Here is a 24,314-nt window from a genome sequence, read left to right on the forward strand (position 1 = left end):
TGTCTTAAATGTAATTTTGTCCCTTAAATATCACAATATTATTCCACAGACACATTTCATTAGTAAGTACTTACATTTAGATTGATATTCATGCACTTTTTGAGAGTTTAGAATCAAAAAAATTAATGTAAAAATGCCATCACTGACTGCAAGAATAAGATACGACATGTGCATCAACCACCTTGACACTGACCCTGAATAAACGTAAACCCTCACATTGGATGATAATGCATTGACTCTGCATCCTGAACAGAAATCCCATAATGCCATGAAGTCATTTCATACGAATATATTTTCACAGCAGAATGTTCTGCAGTATTCTCGGGTAAATCCAGTCTTTCAGTGTGACCTCTATAAGAGATACAATCAATAAAGTTACCTTCTTTAACCTGTTGTCTGACATCATAACCAAATATTTCTGATGCCGCTTCACCTGCGTGAACTCAATTAATCAATAACATTGGAGCCATTATGCTCTGACTCAATCACTGTTTCACAGGATGCTCAAGTGTTCGATGTGAAGCATGAGTCATCACGCTAACCGCTAAGCGCACACACAGAGCAGGATTTCTTCTGGCCTCTACACGCTTTAGATAACAGAGCCACTGAAGAGGAGGCGTTCACATTAAAAGGATTGGGCTGGTAGGGGTTGCCGTGGTGACCTCTGCAAAGGCAGCCCTCCAAAAGTTTCATCTTCCTTTTTTTTTCACATAAAAAGATTTTTTCTGTTTCCCTTTTCTTTCTTTCAAAACTGGAGCGCGAGACGGTTGAACTCAAAAAGCTCGAGGAGATCAGACGGAGAAAGCAGCTGCCTAGACGGCGGCGGTCTGTGAGGGAATCGGGAAGTTTAAAAAAAAAAGAGTAAAGTGAGACGAACAAAGCAAGGTACAAGCCGTACCGCCGCCGCAGGGTCACAGTCGGTCCCGCCCCCAGACTGTGTTGTCTGTTAGTGAAAGGCGTCAGTGAGGTCACAGCTCGGCTCATTGTCTGACTTCACTTTGCAGCTCAGCTTCAGTGCACATCCACACACAGTAAACGAAGAGCTGGCTTTGTATATTCGTGTGTGTGTGTTTCTGGGGAAGGAATAGAAGGGGGGAATCGGGGGAGGGTGAAGGTGTATTGTAATATTGTATTTGTGGTCACACATGAGAAAATGTAGTTCACTTCCTGTTTCCCGTTCTTGCTAATTTAACAAGAAGGCTGGGCATGAAAGAGAAGAGCTGTAGCAGTGGTATTTATGACAGTGAGTACATGTACCGACTCTTTGGAACTTCGGACCAAGCATATGGCTGCACGTCTTCACATCTCACTGCATTTTCTGGCCTTCCAACATTTTGGGCACTTAAAAGTCTGAAACCAGGAAGGCATCTGATTGGCCAAAAATGATTCTGCAGCACAACAGCAAGCACAAATGAACTTCCAGGGTGGAAAACATGGACAGAGCTTCTGAGACACCAGAAAAGATTTCCTGTCCTGCAGAAGTCTTTGGGAAACACTTTTCTGTCGAGTTTATGGACTAAGTCACTGTTTTGGTTCATAAAAAAATTAAGTCTGTTTGGCATGCTCATTGGCTAATGGTATAGGGTTAACAAATCATTATACAGAAACAGGCTTCAAAATGGGACTGGAAACCATGGGTGATGCCGTGGTAGCTAGCCACTGCGATGCCATTTATTAGTGTCTGGAATGTGAATTTTGATCATATTCGAGGAGAAGATGGATTGGCAAACTGTCCTCTAGTGGCCAATTCACTGCATTTACCAGCATTCCCACATCGGCTTTATATTCAGCCCCAAACATTTCTCCTTCCTTTCACGAGTCCTAATTTACTACTCCAGTTGTCTGGTCTGCAAACTAGAATTACATAAAGAAACAGAAGATGCAGAGATGGGAACTGATGTTCAATTTACTGAACTTAAGAGAAGTTCAATGATGAATGAAAAGTTACCCATACTTTGCTGTCTGAAACTTTTTGCACAATACTCTACTGGCAGCTCTCAAAAAGTTAGAAATGTCAAAAATATAGAAACACAAAGAACGTGGGATCTTCCATTCATTCATTTTCTATGAGAAGTACTGAATCTCTGGAAAGGAGGAAAAAATACCTCTCGCTGTGAGAGAGGAACATAAACCGATTGACAGTCGACATCTGATAACCAATCATCGTCTCAATTTTTTTATGTGCATTAAAACTAATTTACTTGAAGAATATTTCTTAATATAACAGCTCATAATGAAAGAGAAATAACGAACATAGACAAGAGTACTGGGAGGCTAGAGGCAGGTGTCAAAAGCAAAAGAAAAAGTCTCATAGTGAGAGGCTGGACACTTGCTGACACGATTGTTTAGACAGAGAAAAGGATGTGCAGCAAGTCAGGGTGATTAAGGATAGATGTGGAAAGAGAGTGTGCTGAGAACATGGAAGAAGTATTTTAAAGGGCTGATGAATGAAGAAAATGAGAGAGAGGATGGATGGAGGACAGTGAATGAATCAGGATGGATGCACAGGATTATTAAGGAGGAAGTGAGGGCAGCGGTGAAGAGGATGAGGAGTGAGAAGGCACACCTGTGGAGGTATGGAGATGTCTGGGTGAGAGGGCAGTGGGCTTTTAAACCACATTGTTTAACAGTCCTGTGGAGCGAGAGGATGTGTGAGGAATGGACAACAAGATTTCCAAGAGCAAGCCTGATGTGCAGAACTGTAGTAACCACAGAGGGTTAAAACATGACGCTATGCGAGTACATTACTAGTAACGTTTGATTGGTCTTGAATTTTCATCCCCCCCCCTTGGTCGTCAGGCTCTTTGATGCACTCTCTTATGGCTCCACCCACCCTGCAGGCATGTGCTATAATGACTTCAATACTTCTTATCATATGTTAAAACTCTACTAATAGGCTCAAGAAATGGCTTCTGCCTTTACAGCGGGGCATCTGAAAGCGTCCCCTAAATCATGTCCAGCTTTGTCTCATCTCACTCTGACTGGCTGAGTGTCTGTCTGTCTGTCTGCCATCGAGTGTTTGAGGAAAAAAGAAGCTATAAGTCGAAGTGGGAGCAGGAGAGCTAAAAGTGATTTGACCAAAGGGAAAAAAAAGGAACGGAGAAGAAAAAGTGGAGAAGCGAGAGAAAGCAGAACACTTAAGAGAGAAAATCGACTTTGAAAAATGAGAAAGAGGGAGCGACGGGTCAGAGCTGCACCAATAAAGCGAAAAGAAAGATAAAAGATTCAGCCTTGGCAGGAGAAACTGAGGCGTTTTCCTGAGAGCTCTTCAGCCCGGTGGACACATCCAGCTTCCCTCTCCGCTCTCCCACAGCCATTTAACTGATTTAATTCTCCAAAATGGAGTCTCTCTGTCAGTCTGAGCAGTTTTTTTCTCAGCTGTCACATTTGAGACGCTCTCCTCAGCCTGTTCCACAGTAAATCTGTTTAACAGCAGCACATAAAAAAACACATAAATTCAAAGGATGAGCTACGTAAAACAGCACAACAAGTATGCCAGAACCTAATAAAGACTGCAATACAGCTGACTACTGACAGTGTTATCCAATGCAATGCAATAAGCTAATGCTAACCGATGAGGTACTATGGGCAGACAGGCTGCAGACGACACCAAGAAAGGCTCAAGGCTGACAGACGGCGAATATCTGATGAGTCAGTCAGAGATCATCGCTGAAGTTAAATTTAAAGCGACGCGGATAACTGACCCAGTTCTGAAAAAAGTCCAAATAGGGGCATAATATGGAAATATTAGTAGAAATGTTAAAGGAATATGAAGATGAAAATCTGTTCCTGTGAGAATGTTGCTCTGCTGAAAAACATTCAATCGGATGGTGGTCTGCACATGAACAGGTAGCTGTGTTGCGTCATGCACCGCAACTTGCAGGTTAAGTCTCCATTTGGAGACACGTCTGTTCAAAGTAAACATTTATTTGTCTTAAAAAGTGAAATCTGTCAGGTTTGGGACTTTGTGTTCAGGCATTGTGTTTCCCACTAAGTGGGTAAAAGTTTACTTGTCTGCATCATTACGTTTTAAGGTTTGTTTGAACCTTTGCATGTTTGTGGCGATTTAGCTGGTCTCCTCTTCTTTACTTTCTATATTTTGGAAATTAAACCTCTGGCGGTTTAAGTCTCCGCTTGTTGCTGGCAGCAGTTCTTGCAAATTGAACCATTTAGTGAACTACCAGTCGGACCGCAGGAGTGCGGCACGTCGAGTGCAGGACAAAAGGACAGTTTAAAAAGGACAGGCCACTCAAACAGTCAGCAGACCCCACATGTGCAGTGTGTTTATTCTTTTGTGGACAGTGTGAAAAGGAAGCCTGGAGCTGTGAATAGAGCACACTGCTGGATAGCGACCATTGCATTATCACAGGCCTGACAGACAGAGAGGGGTGTCGCGCCACACTGCCACTTTACTTACCACTGAAATTTCTCCTTTATGCTTCTATACGGTGCTTTTCATGCAGGTACGTGCCTTTCCGCCTTTTTATATTCTCCATTGTGTGCTCCTGCTGCTGCTGCTGCTGGAGACTCACCGGCTGGAGAATGTGCAGGCTAATGCAGAGAGCTCCTCTGCCTGTGTTGAGGCTGTGTTAAAAGGGGTCTTTATGTCAGTTCCCTCACCATCTAAAGTCCTGAGAGAGCCTCGGGGACGCCAGAAAACAGACTGCGAAAACACTCGGTAATTCATATTCAGCAGCTCGGTTTTGTGGGTAGATTTGCCTTTGATGTGATTCCCATTGTTAACCTGCTCATATAATAGGATCATGCTCAGAATTTTTCCAGGAAGAAATGATGATGATGACATCAAATAGTGCTTCAGTATGCCTAGCCTTGTGACCAATGAGCTCTTTTGTATCATTATTATATAATGTGTCCATATTATATAATGTGCGCTAAATAATACACGGCATATTTCACAGGTTGAAGTTTGAAGAAGGTTCAACTTCTTCAGTCACGATTAAACACCAAAAATATGGTTTGATAACTCGGCCGTACTCTTGTAGATTTCTTAAAGGTATTTAGAATCTCACTTGCAGATAAAACGTAGATTTCACATCACTTCATTTCCTGTTTTTATTAAAGTATGCGTTAGGTCCCCCTCTTATGTCCAGACTGGGTATATACATCCATCCATCCATCCATCTGAGTCCCTCAGCACTGCAGACATTATTTCCCTTTATCATCAGTGTTGAGTTTAATTAAGCCCCCGTTCCCCCCGATGCCTCCACACTCATCACTGAGAGTGTGAATCAGCTGATCGAATGTAACGGCCGGTGGCGTGGCGAACGGGGAAGTTTATCCGCTTTGCATATTGCCCAAGGGTTGCAGGGTTTTTTTTCTCTCCATCAAAACTCTTTGTTTTTTAAATTATTTTCTTAAAAGTGGGTCTGTATTTGACAGTCTATTCTGACACCTTGAATTTTGCTGGTCATCTTTTTACCTCAACAGATGTGAGTGTCCTTGTTGGAATGTCTTTTATTTGATTCCTCACATTTTCTTTATGAGTGATTTTTTTTTTTTTACTTTGCAGCAATTTTTAAATACCAACACTCTTCTGCAATCAAAATGGACATGATTCTGTAGTGGAAATCATTGCACCGGCTTTTGAAAAGCATAGTCTGCATCCACATATGCATGATAAAATACAAATATGCAAAAATATAAACAAGATCTGGTCTCGGTCTGACTGAAGCAGTGCTGAAAACTGTGGTTCGTGTCCTCTGGGCGAAACAGAAAAGGGGGACATTGTGGCCAGAACCTAGCATGTATACTGGTGTGACCGGGTGTTTTGTGGAGGCATCGTTAATGCTGACTGATATAAACTGGCTTTGGAGCAACATCCAGATGACGATGATGTTTTCTTGAGGAAAGCTTTGCTTATTTAAGCTCTATGATCCTAAAACATGTTTGATTTTTTTTAAACATCATGCCTTTGTAGTACTACCTCAGCTACTAAACTACTACCTGCAGTCCAGACCTGTCAATACTGATAATATTTGCTGTATTATTAAAATAAGAATACTACAAAGAAGACCCCAAACTGCTCAGCAGCTGAACTCCTGCACCAGCCAGCGGCTGTTAACAGAGATGCTGGAAGATTACCCAGCTTATTGATGTTGCTCGTATAATAACCTTGGGTTTTAATGACATGCAAATCATTGTTTTCTGTTTTATTTACAGTAATAAAGTCATTAAGTTCTAGTTTTAGCCAAGGGTGATTTTTGTGTGTTATAAGCTAGAGCTAGCAGGGATTAGCTTAGCTTACCATAAAGACTGAAAACATCTGGGAGCAGAAAATTCTCCACATTTGCTATTTCCGACACTTTTTCATATGCAAATAAAAAAACTGAGTGGGATTAAACCTCTGAAGCCAAACTGGTTTTACATTTGGATTATTTCGTAGATTAATCAAACTGGATGTTGTTCATACATTTGCCACAGTTGTGGGATAGAAACGGCTCTGTGTGGAGCACTCGATGGAGTCATCCGCCGCTTGTTTTGGTCTTTCTGTTTGTGAAAGTGACCTCCTGCCTGCTCTCGCTGCACAGTGACCTCTGACCTCCTTTACTGAAACAGGAACCATGTCTTCATGTTGAAAAGAAAACAAAGAAAAGAGGAAACAAACACCTGCGCGCACTGACTGCATACAAAGTAGCTCTGGGTAAAAACATATAATTGTAAGTCGTCCTTGAAGGATAAACACATATTTATCATTTTCACAGCTTTTATTAGAGCAGGATAGGACAGAATGCAGATATTGTTCCGTATCTTTTTCAGAGTAAAGCAAACAAGAGGACTGCGGAGGTGTTTGCTGAGTGGCATGTGCTTGTTCTCAGAAATTCATTTCTCACAATTTGCCGGAAGGCCAGAAAACATTTTTATAATATTCATAACTATGACACCTGGTCTTTGACTTTCAACTTTCTGCTGTTGGATTTTTCCAAGTCATGGCAGGAATCTTTCTAATTTTATTTAGTGCTTCAATTGCCGGGCCTTTTTGTCCTTCTGGTTAACAACTCAAAGTTAAAGAACAAAAGCAAAAATCCACCGCTCTCCTCTCTGGAATATTTTCAATAGCCTTTAGTCGAGGTTTGAATGTTTGACTGTTTGAAGCTTTGTTCTCAGAGGAAGGCTGGTGTTGAAATGCTCGAGAGAGTTTTGTGTTTTTAACTTGCTCTTTGAACAGATGGATTGACTTAAGGCTTCATAACCTCTCTCTGTGAACAGAACCTTGGTGTTTGTTTGCTCAATGAAACTCAATTTATCCACAGTAAGCAGCAAGGGCAACTATCTTGACTTTATAAACTCATAAAGCGCTGCATGCTTAGTCTGCACCAAACTGGAGGACAGAAATTTCACTTTAACTTTGCGGTTCAACAGCCTGATTAGAGGCTGTGACACAGCCCCACGATGCCCCACGATCGGCGTCCCGCTGCGGTATTTATCCCTAATGGAACTGTGCGTTACTTTATTGTGAGCACGGTATCAACTTGGATGGATCTTCCATCAAACAAACCTCGTAAATCGTAATGATTTTGTGAAAATAGTCTACTTTGAAGAGCTTATTCAGTTCTAGTGGAATGAAATAATGAACTGTTTTCTTCTGCTTGTACCTGAAATGTGTGAGTAGATGGAAAGAAACGTCCCATTTTATCTCATTGATAACTTTATCTCATGATAACTGCAATATAAGGATAAAAAAACCGAGGCTAAAGTTCTGAGCTGGATTCTCTCAAAGTAAACGTGTCACTGCAGATGACTGTTCCTTTCTGTTAAATGGAGTTCCTCCTCCTGACTGTGATGTAGTCGTATTTTATCGCCAGTTTCAATATTTTGAATTCATTTTAATTTGTTGTTTTCCAAGCTGAGTTTCTAGTGGATACTCTTTTTTTTTTTAAATCTAATTTCTGCTCTTCTATCATTTTTTTTATGTTTAATGACATCTTACTCACTGGGTGATTTTTTTTCTCTTCCCATCACCCCCTTGGTTCTCTGATTGGAGGGCCACTCCAAAAGTGTTAAGGAGACATACTAGGTCAGGGTGGCTGATGTGTATGTGGCGCATCCAGTTTTGTGGCTCCAGTACAGCCACAGTCTGATGACCAGTGAGCACCTCCTCTGCTGTAGTTTGAGTTTAAGAGCCTTGCTAAAGGGCACTTTAAATGAAGTGAGGACAAGTGGCTTTCTGTTACTTTCCACGGGCAGATTTTTCAAACCACTCCGTTAAAGATCATCTGCACACATTGCATGTTGCATTGTTATTGAGCAACGTGTAGTTTTGCACAAGCATCCAGTTTTGAAACTCTGTCCTTTTATAGCTTTGATAAAAAGATAAAAAAAATGGCAGCTGTCCTTTAAATGCTCGTCTTTTAAACACAAGGTTCAGTCATGAGCAGCTTCCTGTTAGCTTTTATCGCCTTTCACAACCTTCTTGTTCAGATGGTTGCAAAACAGAAGGCTACCTGTGAATTTAGAGTATTTTAAGGCGAATATGCAAAGATTGAAAATGAACATCCAAGCTCAAGGCAAGTTTATTTTTTTATTAATATGTTTTAATCACTTGAACATTTTTAATTATGATTTTAAAATGTCCTTAAGGCTTTATTACTTGCAGAAGAGAAATATTTTGTGTGTTTTGTGGGTCATTTTAGACACTTTGCCACAAAATTCTGCGGGTCATGATTCATACCTTTGCATAGACTGAAATTCACTTTGAACAGAACATAACAGGGAAATATAAAAAATAGTTGATCTGTTTTAGGCCATTTAGTAAATTCTAATAATATTTTTACTGACTGATTCTGAGCTCGGTGTACGATTATGAATTTTTCAGTCTAGGATTCCACGATTAAATTATAAAGAACAGAGTTACATGTTAAGCTAAAAGACCAACCTGCCTGATTTAGAGCTACATATTCCAAATTAAAGTCCTATTTATAGACTCATGCGGCTTAAAGGCCAAGATCTTCTGCACCTTTCAGCACCTGTCAGGTCTTCAGGCTTCAGTCTCTATGCTCCAAACAACACTTGTAGCATTTCGCATTCTCCCGCATAAATGTTAACCCATGCTAAAATTACATACAGTATCTGCCTCGGAGCCTTGTGTAACCTAGCTTTGATTCAGCGCTGTTGTGACCCACTTCTAGATCAATGACATCTGGAGGAGGAGAAGGTGGCAGGGAGGAAGGGAGGGAAGGTTGCTGGGAAGTGCTGATGATGTCTAACAAACGCGCCCGGCGGGAGGTAACCTCTGGAGCAGGTAGCGTGGAGGAGGCGCTAAACGAGAACGATGTCCAACTGTGTCTTTCATTATGAACAGATGCTGCCATGATGGTAGGGAGGAGAGCGAGAAGGCAGAATTCAAGAGGAGGAACAGGGAGACTTCCTCCTTAATTCAAGGAGGAGAATGTATTAATAAGAAGGAACGCAGAGGAAAAAGCAGGAAGATCGAGGAAAAGAAAGGAGTGCGCGAGGTGAAGAAGAGCTAACAATCCAGAGGGGGAGCTCTAGGAAAAGACGAAAACTGTACAGAGCAAGAAAAATAGAATAAAAAGAAAAAGAGAGAGATGAGGAAGACCTTACTTAGAGACTGTAATCCCTGAAAAGTGCAGCAGCACCTCTGGCCATGGATACATGCAAGTCTTTTGTGTACACCTTAAATATCGCACTTCACTACTGTTAAAATCTAAAGTCACACACAGGAAAGAATTAATGCCAGATCACAGCACACTGCAGCCAATTGCTGCAGCGTGTGTGTGTGTGCACGTGTGTGTGCAAGTGTGTGTGCACGTGTGGGTCTATACGTTCCTCCAGGTTCGTTGTACAACTTGATTCAGCCCGATTCATTACTTGAAGGTCACTGATGCCTTGTCACATAAACACACACCCACAGTGTATTGAATCAAATGTTCGTAATACTGCGACTGTAGCAGACTATTGAGGCGCATTCAGGTTGAACAAGAAGAGATTTTCTTTGCACGTTGACCTCCAGACGGCCGTCTGAGTTTATTCACCTCAAACAACAATGAACTTACTGCAGAGATGTTAGCTGTATCTAATTCTGTTTATGAGCCTTTATATTCACTTTTGATGGCATTAGAAGTGCCTTAATATTGAGCCTGAATGGACCTTTGGTCACTCTCAAGCAGAGCAATCTCGGGTGATTGTGTAGTTTGCATGTAAAATTAAAGCAACCCATTGAACTTCAACTACCACATTTACAATAAAAGTGATTATAAGTTGGATTATAAGTTACATGTTTTTTATTTTGCATGTTTTTATTATGATTATCATAATTATTATGACTGTTGATTGTAAAGTATATACAGTAAGAACCCTGTGCAGAAGTGCGTATAGTGCAGTGGTTTACACATTTGCTTAAAAAGCGATCTCCCAGCAGGAGATCAGATCCCTTTGGGGTTGCATCAGGAAGGACATCCGGCATCAAACATGTGGAGCTTTCCGCTGTGGCGGTCCTTTGTCAGTGAGGGAGCAGCCGAAAGTAGCTTTATGTAGAAATACGCAGAATTAGTTGTAGATAATTATAAAGACATAACGGCACGAGCAGTGCTGTAGGAGGGGCTCCAGAGTCACACCTGTAAACGGCCTGTCCACATGGCTAGCTAACAACTGCAATGCAAGTGAGCTGTGGCTCTGTGAGGCCTTTTTCTGTCACTGTATTCACAGGTGCCTGAGGTATCAGTAATGAGGATCAGCATGTATGCTTGCACAAACACTGCATGTAAAGCAGCAGAAATGTTTGGAGGGGTATTTGGATCAGAGCTGTAGACATGGGCTACACCAGAGTGACAATAATCAAACACCCTGAGTGCAAAAGAATAAGCAGCCATGAGAGCATGGAGAGCTGCAGCAGCCTTTACCCAAATTCCTGTTTTATCCACACCTTCTCAGGTGAGGACATTTAGCACAATGATGCAAAAGTGCATTTCTATGAATCTTCAATATTTCTTTGTACGGAAAATTCAAAGCCAAAGACTCACAAGCTGCCAGTAATAGTGTAATCATTTAAATGACTGAGGGTGCAGTGCATACGTGTGCGTTCATGCAGAACCTGGCCTGACAAAAATGTGCAAAAACGAACTCAGTCCATCTGACTCAGGCGAACAATGACAGAACAATTAGCAAACGTTAACGTGAGCCTCTGCAAACCTCGGCTCAAGATAGCCCAAACTATGTTTTATTATTATTATTACTTTATTTAAACTGCTCGTTAACAGGAATTAAACTTTTAAATGAAATCGGAAGCTAGCTTATCCAATTAGCCTGTCCCAAACTGTCATGGCTGACTAAATGAACAAAGCTCACATAATCTTATATATTCGTGTCTCGATTTATAAAACATGTAGTTCTGTTTCTGAGTTTCTGTTCATACCAAAACGGTTGTTTGACTGAATCCAATGTGACCACCGAGACTCAATGATTTGGTCTTTTTTTAAGAGCTGTATATAACTGTGGCCATGTGAGTTTATGAATGGTGCACTTATTTTTTTTTAAAGATATTTTCAAACTGATCAGTGAATTCATTTTGCGTATTTTGCCCCTACATTTTTTTTAATTAGCTTCCTTTTTTAAGCATCATTTTTCCTTCAACCAGCTTTCAATTACTCCTACGTTTTTTGGCATTTTTTTCTCATTTCTGAGACATTTTGCATGGAATGTGATATCTACGTTGCGTTACCTGAGGTGTAAGACGTCCGTATCTATCCTCTTGTAGGTGGAGCGTCGTCAAGCACCCAGCCGGAGAGGGGGGCCGGACATAAAAGACTGCCTTAAGACAAAACTAAAGACACAAAGAGCATCTAAAGCTTCTTTTTTTTTTCCTCCTTGAATTTACAAAAAGAAAATCGATTCAGTCCTCAAGCTTTTTTTGTCTCTGCTGCAGTTCTGAGGATTTTTTCTCTTCCCTCCTTGCCTGTGGTGGTTGTGAACTGCTTTTTTTGCTTCATGTTTCACTTCGTACAAGTTCCCATCGAGGAGAATCAAAAAACAAAAACCTGATTAAAGAAACATTTTTTGGTTGGAGAAATTTTCCCGAATAACGAGGAGTTAATCATCTTTGGTTCCTCTGGGATCTTTTTTTTTGTTTTTGTCCCTCCTCGTCCTCGGTAGGTCACATTTTTGGGGAGCGGATTTGTACCTTTTCGCCTGCGCTGCACTGTTCTCTTTGTGGATGTAACTGACGCCTAAGTGGACTCGTCACGATCGCAGTGGATTATCGGCTCTCCACCTTTTGTGGGTTTTTGCTCTTGTCGCCTCTTTTTGTCTGCTGGTTTGAAACTTCTTCTCTGTGTGAGAACTACACATTGTTTCCCAAAAGTCACATTTTACGGGCCTTTTTGACCTTTATTGACCTTTGTTTCCTTTTTCTGTAGCCCCGGTGCCTGGAGTTGATGAGTGACAGTCAGGGTTCGGAGGACAGGGTGATTGGCAGATAATCAGCCAACCTGCTTTCTCTCACAGGCCGACAGACAGGCTTGTCGGGGTGGACAGGAACTCACTCCTGCCACTTCACTTCCTTTATAATCGATTTAGAATTGTCTGGCCACACTCTTACATTCAGATGTCCTCTTGTTTGTCTTGTAAACTGGAGTCAGATGATAAAATGAAAATCAAATCAAATTTAATCTATGTTTCCAGTGTAGAAGTTGAGCCGAGCTCAGAGACTGAAAGCTGGAGAAAACTGCTGCATGAAGAAGAAAGGAAAAAGACGATGCGTTCATTCATTTTTTTATTCAGGTTACTGATAAAGTTACAGGTCATTAGGTTAAAATTCAGAGAAAAATAAAACAAATCTTTGTATAATAACAAATTTATTAGAATTTATTGATTCTTTCTTCTTTTTTGCACATTCGATTTCTGTTTTATCAAATGAAACATTTTTAGTAAAGTCAATGGACTTATTTGAAGTTTATGAGCATTTTCTTATAATTGGTTGATGAATTCCTGAAAAACCTTTTGATGGAATTAAAACAGCAGCTTTGTTCTGCTTCCGGTCGCTGTGCTGAGCAAACGCCATCATCCTGTATCTAAAACCAGAACTATTATTATTATTATCTAAAGAACTACAAGCACCAAAAGATAACTGATAACTTTATCATAGTATATAGTGTGTCGCAATACATGAATATTCAGACGCGATCATTCTGTCGTGATCTCTCTGTTTAAATTCTGCTGCTGCTCCATATCCAAACCACAGTCAGCTCCACGTCCTCCTTTACCCCTCCTGTCCAAAAAAGCTCATTTTAACAACAAATAGCTTGGAGATTTCCTTTTTTTAGGCCATTTAAGATTTAACTGCCAGTGAATCCTGTCATTCAGGCAGTTAGACTCCTTATCGACCTGTTAATCAAATCATTAACGACTGAAGCTCTTATTGACCTGCCAGTCAGAGCTTTTCTTTCTTGTATCTTCCAGTAAATAGACTTGTGTAGGACTCAGCTGGTTGGTTAGTGCTACAGCTTAGTAACAAATGAATAACTACCGATCAAAACCTGGATTATTTGTTTGTAAGTACAAAAGTGTGTTTATTCTGACTTATAGCGGTATGTTTATGGGATATAAAGTTGTAAAATGGTGTATGAATTTGAATGTTTGTAGTGATCACTGGTTTGCTGTAGGAATCCAACAGAGCAGCTCAGTGGCTTGCTACTGTACCTGTGAATGTACTTTGTATTCAGAGGTTTTTATTAAAATAAATAAGTGCTGATATCATGTGCCGCAGCTTTACTTTCTCTTTTCGTCTGTTTTCTGCACGTCTGAAGCCAAAAGCAACACACACACACACAGAAAGTTTGCTCATGTTCCTGAGCACCTTGTATGAGACACCTTAACGTATCTATTTTCACGGGAGACCTCAGCGGGGATATCATATTGACTTTGCATCCAAAGTTTTAATTGCACAATTATGTATCATCTCAAGCTGCTTGATTATTGATCGTGGAAAGCATAAACATGTTTGCAGTGTTGATGAGTAAACCCTCTCTAATGAGCCTGCACTTAGTAAACTAGCTCATGTTTCTACATGACTGTTGTGGAATCTAAAATAAGGCCCAATCTTCTTAAACCTTTCCGAAATATTGATGATTATCCCTAACTTATTGACTTCAGTAGAAGGCATCACCCCGGAGAGTGTGCTGAAATGTTTCTCCTCCTTCTAAGTGAAAGGCGTGAGTTCTCACACCAGTACAAAGACGGGGAACTGTCCGCATCGGTCTCATCAAGTTAAAAGAATTTCAGCTGATGCGAAGATCCAACAATGAGCTGGTTTAAGTTAGATCAACAGGTTCAGTCAACTCAAGATCTAACTTTTCCCACCATTAGTTGCACTGCAAGAAAAACTCATGGTGCAGTAATCTGAATATTTGGTGTAACACTGACTCCATTCTTTGAGGGTTGTGATGCTGCGCTGTAGGGTATTGTTTCATGTACCACATGACTGTGAGGGATAGGGGTGGACTAGCTCGTCGTTAACGCGGCCCATTGGTTCATAAAGAGTCGACCACTGGGACTCATGCTTGATATAGACCCGTTCTTTGACCTTAACTTTCAGTGTTTGTTCTGGCAATTGAACAGTTTTTAAGAATAAACTCAGAGGATCAAAGGTCAAAGGATGTGAAATGCAAACATTTCCGAGCGTTCAAATCGACCTGGAGATGAAAAGAAAAGGACAGCGACTCAGAGCGCTTAGTCTTTTTTTTATCAGTATAATTAAATATCATGCAGTCACTGAGGCTTCACCGCAGTGAAAATAGCTTCGTGTGTGTGTGTGCACGTCTGTGTGTGTGTGAAGTTTCTGTGAAATGTGTGTCGTTGCAAACTTTTTGAAGTTTGTGTCTGCTCACTCAGGTACGCTGCTGTCATTTTCTGACTAATTTTCTCCTTCAGTGACAGCTCTACACCTGGTTACACACACGCGCACAAACGCACACACCCCTCTGAGCCCATATACGTGAGCTGCTGTCACTTGGACTATGTGACTAAATTTCTATCAGCTATTAAATCCAGCTATACTGTGCCTGTGGGTGCACAGTTGAGTATTCTAGCTGACTTTAACCTCTTGAGAATCCAGAGATTTGAACCCGAGTGGGGTCACTGATCTGCTGAACTCTGGTCCACCTATCGTAGGTGCTGTTTACGTTCAGCTCAGGTCAGAAAAAAGAGAAGAGTAAGAAAGACGAGAAACAACTTAAGAATGACAAGCAGTTGATTTATCAGCCGTAAGCCGTCCACACCTTTGCACAGGTCACTGACATCATTCATTAATCAGGTCCACGAGTTTTAGGTCTGACTTTCCATGGTATGCAAAACGTGCAAAATAGTTTTTTCCCTGTTTTAGATCAAACTGATGCCATGAAAAGATTCATATTATATTTTTTAAATGTCTTTCCCTGAACATGAAGGCAGTTTTGCACCAGTCTTATGTTACTGTAGGCTCTTTATAAAACACCTGCAGGTGGCTGTTTTGGTGATTTAAAATAGAACTAAAGTTTCACGTCTGGATGAGGACAAACTGCACTTTCCTTACAGGTTACACTCATATTATATTAGATTGGAATGAATCATTTTCAGCACAGAACTGAATATAATTAGTTAGTAAATAGACATGTTTTTATATACCAATAAAAGCCAATAAAGTGTTGCTAAGAAAGCTGAAAACTGGACGTTTTTGGAAAACAGTACATGTAAAAATATGTCGGAGTCTCAAACATTTGTATATTTTTCTCATGTACTGTGGAGCTTTGCTTCTCACCGGTTTTACACACCGAGCACATTGTGAACAAAATGACAGGAAATTCAGAATTTTTCAGATCTGAATTTGTCCTGTAACGTTTGTCCCTGGTTTGTCCTGTAACCCTAACGCACCAAAAAAATGCACTGCAAAAAAAAATCTTGTCCTGATGTTTCTAAAGAAGAATAGCTAGAAACTGAAACTCTGGATTCACCCAGTTCTCAGGAGAAGGCAGCAGCAGGGAGATTTTCAGGATTTGAAGCTGTTTCACGGCCGCTTTCGTCCGTATTTCAGGATGTCGGCGGGGCAGTTTGAGCTGAGGAAGCAGAGAAATCATTTCAGAGAGTAAACAACCTCGAGCAGCACCTAGCTGTGTGTCTGAGGTCAAATAGGATTTCCATCATCAGTGCACTTGTTTCCAAATGCTGTGGTCTGATTGGTCAGATCTGGTTATTTGCAAACAACAATCTAACTTGGTCAGAAAAAATAAGCACTGCAAGGTTGTCCTGTGAAATTTGGCTGCATTAAGAATATGCGAGTCCGAAATATATTTAAAACGCAAACTTTACGCGTCCGGTGTCTGAAGAACTTTACACCATGAATAAGCCTCAGCTATAAAAGCTCGATGAAGCTGTAAATATTACATATTCCATGTATTCCACGTGCATGATAGTTTCTGTGGCTGGTTCTGTACAAAAGAGCATCAGCGCATGTTCTCCCTCAGTTATTACATAACATGAGCTAAAATTTACATAATCATCTAGCCAACCAAAAGTGACAACCATATGTGGTTTGGCCTTTCGACACACTCAGCTGGAAAAGCCACGTTATCTCTCGGTAGACTCTCACCATTTGTTGAGCTACCGCTGGTATACTGGCCTGTGATTGGCTCAGCTGTTTCCATCCAGTAATCTGACTAGCTGAGAGCAAAATGAGTCTTCACTGCACCTTTGAATGTAACACCAGCGAACTCACACAAACCAGAATCGCAGGTGCACCCAAGATCTGCCGCTTTGCACGAGCCACTCTCTTTCTTTTCTTTTTTTTTACCTCGACGACCGAGGCTTGTAATCTTGCAAGTCGAGCGTGTGAAAAAGACCAGGATTAATCAGTTTACCGCCCCACCAGAGAGAGGACACGCTGCCTTAATAAATAAATATGAATAAGCTTGTAGAGTTTGGAACAGACCATTAAAAAGTCAGAGAGAACATGGACCAAAGTGAAGCTCGAGGTGTGTTTGGGTTCAAGTGAGAGGATCAAGGAGATGTCACAAGTCGTTTTTGGATCAGATCCAATTATGTGTGGCTGATAGCGGCGTGTATGTGTGTGTGTCGCCCTGGAAGTCTTTCAGAGTGTGGTCTTCTTACCTTATCTTTTGTGGTAAGTTGACTGCTAAAGATGTTGTGCGTGGTTTTTTTGTGTGCGTGTGAGAACCAGTCCATACTTGGTGCCGCTGTTATATTTTAATTAAAGCCGAACAGCAGCCTTAATTACTGCCATGATAAACAACACCTCTCTCTCTCTCTCTCTCTCTCTCTCTCTCTCTCTCTCTCTCATCAAAGCACCGACAAAGCTTCCTCAGATGTACACACACACACACACACACACACACACACACACACACACACACACACACACACTCAAAGCCTGCGGTTGGTCTCGGTGGTGCAGCAGAACTGTGTTTATGGCTGTTAATGAAAACTGAGGCCAGAGTCCCAGAATCCCAACGCTAATCACCATCTAACTCTCTGGACAGGAGAGGATGGAGGGAGAGAGAGATGAAGGGTGGGAGAGGGAGTTTTTAGGGACCACGACACATGAGCGTGTTCATGTCTGTACGTGCAGAAACAGATAAAAAGTGGAGGTGCAGTCATCCGTCATTTTGCTATGATTACTCTGCTCGCATGTATTGCGAGCGTCTGCTCGGATTACTCATCTTGTGGGGACCCGTCTTCCTTCTGAGGACGAAAATCTAAAGATCCCACAACTCAATCACTCTGGTTTACAATAGTTAAGATGAAGGCTAAGTTTAAACAAGCAGTAGTTATGGTTAAGGGCAGCGTTAAGTCCTCTGAAGTGACGGAAGCACAACTGTGTGTGTGTGTGTGTGTGTGTGTGTGTGTGTGTGTGTGTGTGTGTGTATAAGTGCGTTTATGTGTGTGTTGGTGCAGAATCACAAAGGAAAAGTCTAAAAAAGTCATGAGCTCTGCAAGCATGGATTCAGCTGTGCATGTAGGTAGTGTTTGTGAGCCACTTTGCAATTTCCCTTCAGTTTTATTCATAAAGTATGACTTTAAATCAACAGTCACTTTTGATTCTTCGATAAACACACCATTAGAGAACGAACCCTAGCAAACTAGTTGGTGACAGTGGGGAGGAAAAACACGTTCTGTGTGTAACGGCCTTTAGAGTTAAGGTTCACTGAAACATTTCACCTATCACCTTGGGTTTGGTGAGAGATGGTCTGAGGCAGGACTAATGTAAGGATTATGTTGCAAGACAAAAGGTCGTCACAGTGTTTGCATGCAGGGTTAATATTTATGCACTGTTTTCAGGTGTTAGCTGTGGATGAGAAATTAGCACTTTGCAGAATGCGAGGCCCTGCTCTGCTGTTTTCACACAGAGAATCTGAAAATAACCCAGAACAGAGAGTTTATTAACCACACACAGACTCACTGAGCTCAAACAGGCTGGAGAAAATGGACCATATAAAGAGACACGAGCGCCCAGAGAGCACTGCGAGTCTGAGTGGAGAGGGCAGCTGGGAAACACTGAGATGTACTTCCTCCTCCTCTGAGACGAATATTCCTCGTGGCAGGAAGTAGTTTTTCCTCACATTTCCACATTTCAATGACAGAAAAAATTTTATTGCCCAAAGCAAAACTACGAGTTTAATTTACTTCATCTCATACGCTCTACCACGCATTACATACCACAAATAAGTGCTATCCTTCTTACTCCACATACAGTATAAACTAATAACCATCTGTAACCTGTTAACTGACGCCACGCTGCGTTTCATCGTGGCAAAATGTGTTCCTGGAGACACCCACTGTGGCAGGAATGATCACAAAGGCAGTGCTGAGTTCTTTGGCCGGTATTTATATGTCTGACTGTGGACACATTTAGTCCTCAGTGAGACGCAGCAACACTTCACTGGTGTGTAGTTCAGATCAAAATGATTGTGTTGATTTTAAACATAATAAATGGGCCTGTGGCTGTTATCCACTTTATTCCTTCTCACCTTTTTAAATGATATTGGTGGCGTGGCTGGTGTGATTCCATTACTTTCTCTTGGTTAGCCTTAATTAAAAAAACTCCACCTTCGTCTTGTTGTTGTTGTACAAATACGTTGATTGGATGTGAACATTCATCCATGAGATCACTTCTGTGCAATAGCTGACTGAAGCACCAGTCTTTGGATCCTTTGATCAGTTTGCATAGATGACATCATTCTTATTTTATATTGTATTATTGTATCTTGAATCTGGAACCATTTGTATTTATTGAAGTCATCAGGTGGGTATATCATGCATCACATTGTAATGACAGAAAAGGGAAGCAGCTAAAGTTTTACATCACGCTTTTTTTAACAGCAGGAGCTGTTTTGTTGCTCTGGTAGGAAATGATTTAAAATGATTTAACACCTTTTAAATCATGATGCTCCGTAGTGTCAAATTGTGACATTGTGCCATAAACGTGACATGGCTGCTAAATACAGCTGGACCTAAAGGTCATTAACGGTATAACGTAACGTGAACCTCTCCTGCCTTATACATTTAGAAGCAATTTATACTTTCCTTGCCTGAAGAGGGCAACATTCACAGGCCTAAATCACCCGTATTGCGTCTTCATGTTGAGACAGTTTTTATTGTAATGCAGATATAAATCATGTTGCTTTGGCAGTAATGTTCCTCGGTTTGGATGCCAAAAACAAGATTTGATTGGATCGAACCGAGGTCACGATTTCAAACCCATTTCTAATAAAAAAAAAAATTCTTCGACTGAGTTTGTGGATGAAGAACTTCTGAGACTGTAAAGTATCGTCTGCTACATTCTTTCAAAGCTCAACCAGACTGTTTCAGTTAGCAGCAAGCCAGCACACACACACACACAGACACACACACACACCTACAGGTACACACAAACAAAAGAAGACAAAGATACAGAGATTCCAAATAATTACTGAGCCCAGAAGTCTGCAGCAGCATAGAGCCAGCAGTGCTTCAGTGTCCGAGCTGTGTGTACGTGTGCGGTGTGTACCTTAATGAGGAGAAAGAGGGCAGACTGGTTTATAGAGAAAACCTTCCAAATCCCATTACTGCACTGGTTAGTGTGTGTGTGAAGCAGTGCATCATCGTATGTGTACTGGACTGTGTAGTATTATAGGGTTCTCGTGTGTGTGTGTGTGTGTGTGTGTGTGTGTGTGAGTATTTACAGTAAAGTCTCTGTGTTGCGTGTGTGTCCCATTCTGTCCTCAGTAAATAGTGACTTCTCATTAAAGCTTTCCGCTCTGCTGCCGGCAAACGCCGAGTCCTGGAACCTGGATAATCCACTCCCCAACGCGTGCACACACACACGTACACCTACACACACACAATATACAGTATACACATGAACACAAGTCTTACTAGCCTGCTAACTTACAGTCCTTATATCAAATCTAACTATCTATCGATATATAAAAAAAAGAATTAAAAAACAGGGAAAAAGAAGTGAGGAAGTTGCAGAGGAGGAGGAGGAGGAGCAGGAATGAAGAAGGAAGAGGAGGAGAAGCAGAGGGAGTGGGTGTATTTGTTGGTTTAATCCTCTCCTATTAGCGGCTCCTCTGTGTGCTGTAAGGATTAGCCTGTTGTCTGAGCTCCAGCAGGTCGGGGAGCAGGGGGCTGTAGCCTCCCCAGCAGCCCAGCCAGGAGCCTCCGACGACGGGCATAGCGACCCACCGCGGGCCCGCTCCTCCCCACCTCCGCCCTTGAGCTCAGAGAGCATTCGGCATTAGTTTGTTTGTTCAGAGCCTGGTGCTGAATAGTCAATGAGGTGATGGATGAGAGTGCGTTTCCCTGGGCAACAGTTTAGAGGCCCTCCCCTCAATTAACCTCTTGGCACGGCTCACACGCACACGCAAAGAAAAATCACACACGCGCACGTATTCCGGAGATAACTTGCGCATTGATATGCAAGATCCGAAGTCATACAGCCCATGCACAGATCAGGTCAGGTTGTGGCTGCTGCTCATAATTCACAGCACACAGGCCAATATGCGCACACACATACACACAGCAAAATGCGCAGCTTAGCGGAGGATGCTGTATTTACAATTCGGGTCACACAGGCAGAGATAAAAACACACTGAGGCGAACACGGGTCAGTGGTGCTACCGGTGCTTCTAATGCAGAGCACACTCCCACACACACACACTCACGCTCACAAAGTTTGAGGACAAGGCATTACTTGTGATGTTTATGATGCCAAACACACACACGCTGCCCATTCACAAGACAGTAGATAAGCTGTAAAGGAAACAACAGGGGAAGAAACCTGCCTGAACTTCATGTTTCAAAAATGTTTTACATTTGTTTAGCTGCTTTTGTGTGATTTACGTCTGCCGTGTAAGAGGACAGCTGAGCCGTGCCTTTGGTGTAAATTCAGGCTGATATTAACTTTGTATAACCCGAAGCATCTGATTGGTGCATTCATGGGTGTGGTTGAGCCTGTGAGGCAAAACGAAGGGAGAGAAAATATGTGATGGACTGCAAACGGCACGCAGGCAGGCCAGCTTTCACATCACATTATATCACCCCACTGTGTTTATGTGTGTGTGGGATGGTTTGAGGAGATGTGCATGAGTGTATATGTGCATTAAAATGTTTCTGTGTGTAGTTTTGTGAAGAAAGGGGAAAGGGTTAGGGGACATGACTGTGTGTCTGCTTCATGACTGTGTGCGTGCGTGTGTGTGTGTGTCCAGGGGGGAGATCTTCTTCTGCTCCAGTTATAGCGGTCAGACACCAGCACAGTCCTCCACGGTCCACTTCCTGTCCATTTCCTGTTGACCTCTGACCCCTGCTGGATGAGTTGAGGTCCTGAGGGTTGTACGGTTGGTGTGTGAGTGTATGTGTGTAAAGGAGGTTTTTCAGATAAATAAAATAAACAAAAGCATAAAAATATGCCCACGTGAGTGTGATATCACATATGCGATGATTTAATATTATCTGTATACATTTCCTAATACATCATAATCCATAAGTCACTGGGCTCCACTTTGTGGGATTAAACTATTAAAAGCACATTAGTGAGCCGCAGTTTGGCACTGGGTGGCATGTTCCTTCATTAGCATAAACACACGCTGTTATACACACCCCGTACTCACTAGAGCAACAAATGTGAATTAAAATGCAGCTGAAAACAGCCCCAGTAACATTTGTTTGAGTAACCCTACTTACTCAAATAGATGCGTGTTAGGCTGTTTTAAGGATATCGTTTAAAGGAAGGGACTTTTTTAAAGGACCTTCTCCTGGCTCTTTGCCTTTTTTATGCTATTACAGTGCAATATGCTTATAATAAAGCATCTGCAGCCCCATTTTAAAAGAGAATCTACAGACTATTAAGGCATAACATTAAAACTAGTGCTTAACATTGTGTAGGACCTCCTCGAGGCACCAGAGCAGCTATGACCTATTGGAGGAAGAATGTGGCACATTTGCGTGCTGTGATGTTTTGCACCCAATAATGACAGGTGAGAGTCCCTGGTGTGATCCTGGAAGGTGTCCAGCGGAAAAATCTGTCAAATCAAACATGTAGAGCTGCCCACTGTGGCGACCCCTTGTGGTAAGCAAGTAAAAAATAGCTTTCTAGGGTATTTACCTTATTCAGTCTTAGCTTTTGGAGGTCTCTGTACTCAGAGGAGTGAACCTGTGTATACAACTCGTAATGTTTTGAGATGGTAATGTCACTTATGTTGCGTTCATGTGGCTGTACTGCAGTGAGGCTCCCAGTGTTCTGGTTTAGCTAGTACCTGATTAAGACTCCTGTAGTAATTAATGGCTCCCAGTCAGTGTTCAGTTGGTTAAACCAGTGTTCCTGTCACTCTAAGTGAGTTGAAGGTTGTCCAGAATCTATTTAATCTTACCTCACGTCATTTCAAAATGTTTGAAATTTAAAAAATCAAATCAAACTGTTCAGATTTCACAGTGCAGCAGATGGTTTTGGTCCTGTGGGTTTCGTGGACTGAGCTTGTCTTGGATGCTCAGTTGGATCTGGGTGGGTTGGAGGCTGGATCAACACTTTGAGCTCTTCTTCATGTTCTTTTGAACCACTGCTGGGCAGCTTCTGTAGCACGGTGCTGCACACGGTGCTGCACACGGTGCTGCTGGGGGAATGCCTTTGCTCCAAACCAGCACACTCCCTCATGACAAAGTTTAAGTTGATGTCAAACTAACATCCATGGCAACATGGCAAAGTGAGGAGCAGGCCAGTAATAAATGCTCTTGGATTTCTATTTTAGCCTGTTTTACACTGAATCAGTTTGTGCTTTAAGGTCATGGGGTCAGTTAAATAAGGTGAGATACATACGTGTAAATGTGAGCTGTTGTTCTTCTCGCTCTATCCCATCCAAACATTTTTTTTTCTCTTCCTTGACTTTTTGCTCACATTCCCTCATGAACAAATTTGGCAAACTGTTTGAAAACGAATGCTGGGTTCTGTTACAAATATCTGCATTGCTCTACGATTGTGACCGGACTAATCACAGTCTACAGTACCTGGTCTTGTGATGTGTTTGCTTTGTATCCCCTTTGCTCTAAATTGTGCTCCTTTCTTCTGTGTATTATTTGGAGGATACAGCGATTTTCTGTCTTAGCTATTATTGATTAGTCTTTGGCAGAAAATTCAGTCCATTCCTTGTCTCCTTTTTTTATAACAAAGATGTCACATGTGCTGGTTCCAGCTTTTTGGATGTGTCTTCTTTTCACAGTTTGATGTCATTATGAAATGATTCTTTTGGTTTTTACCACTTTTTTCTCTCTTTTTTTTTTTAACATTTCATAGTCGAGACATGGACTAATTGAGAAAATAAGCAGCAACCTTAACTTTGCACTTTTGTACTCCTGGTTTCCTGCTCTTTAAGGATCCTGCAGTAGCAGGCTACAGCGTACAGTATCCCAGTCGTCCATTATTATTCCCAGTTGCTCTGCTCCTAATTTTTCTCCTTTTGTGTATCCTCTCTTTTCTGCCTCTGTGACCTCCTAATTTCCCCACAGGGATCACAAAGTTTCATCTTCTCTTATTAGACTTAATTTGCACTGTGTATGTGTGAGAGTGAGTGTGTGTGTGTGTGTGTGTGTGTGTGTGTGTGTGTGTGTGTGTGTGTGTGTGTGTTTTCAGTCTGCTCAAAGACGAGGAGACGCAGCCATGCGGTAAATTGTCCTTGTCATCTGTGTGTCACCAGCAGAATCTGTAACCTTAACAAGGACTGCGTGTCCGCTCTTTTTGGCGCTCAGTGGCGGGGCCTCTGAGGGCCACCGTGCAGCGTCCTCATCTCACAGGCGGGATGCCGGCAACCCGCCGGGAC

The 24,314-nt window shown here is 41.8% G+C and overlaps 1 protein-coding gene across 3 annotated transcripts in view; it reads left to right on the top strand.

Moving 5' to 3' along the window:
• The window catches only part of LOC134640850 (protocadherin-1-like), a 216,601-nt gene that overhangs the window by 142,302 nt on the left and 49,985 nt on the right, over positions 1-24,314 (top strand). Inside the window, exon 5 of one of the 3 annotated variants that reach the window (XM_063492890.1) lies at positions 11,735-13,694. The exons of the other annotated variants lie outside the window; for them this stretch is intronic. Within the exon in view, the coding sequence (XP_063348960.1) occupies positions 11,735-11,793 (59 nt within the window). The 3' untranslated portion in view covers positions 11,794-13,694. Of the gene's footprint in view, positions 1-11,734; positions 13,695-24,314 lie in introns of those variants that run through there. 3 annotated transcript variants of the gene reach the window in all.

Source organism: Pelmatolapia mariae, linkage group LG2, assembly GCF_036321145.2.
Source record: "Pelmatolapia mariae isolate MD_Pm_ZW linkage group LG2, Pm_UMD_F_2, whole genome shotgun sequence".
NCBI classification, from domain to species: Eukaryota; Metazoa; Chordata; class Actinopteri; order Cichliformes; family Cichlidae; genus Pelmatolapia; species Pelmatolapia mariae.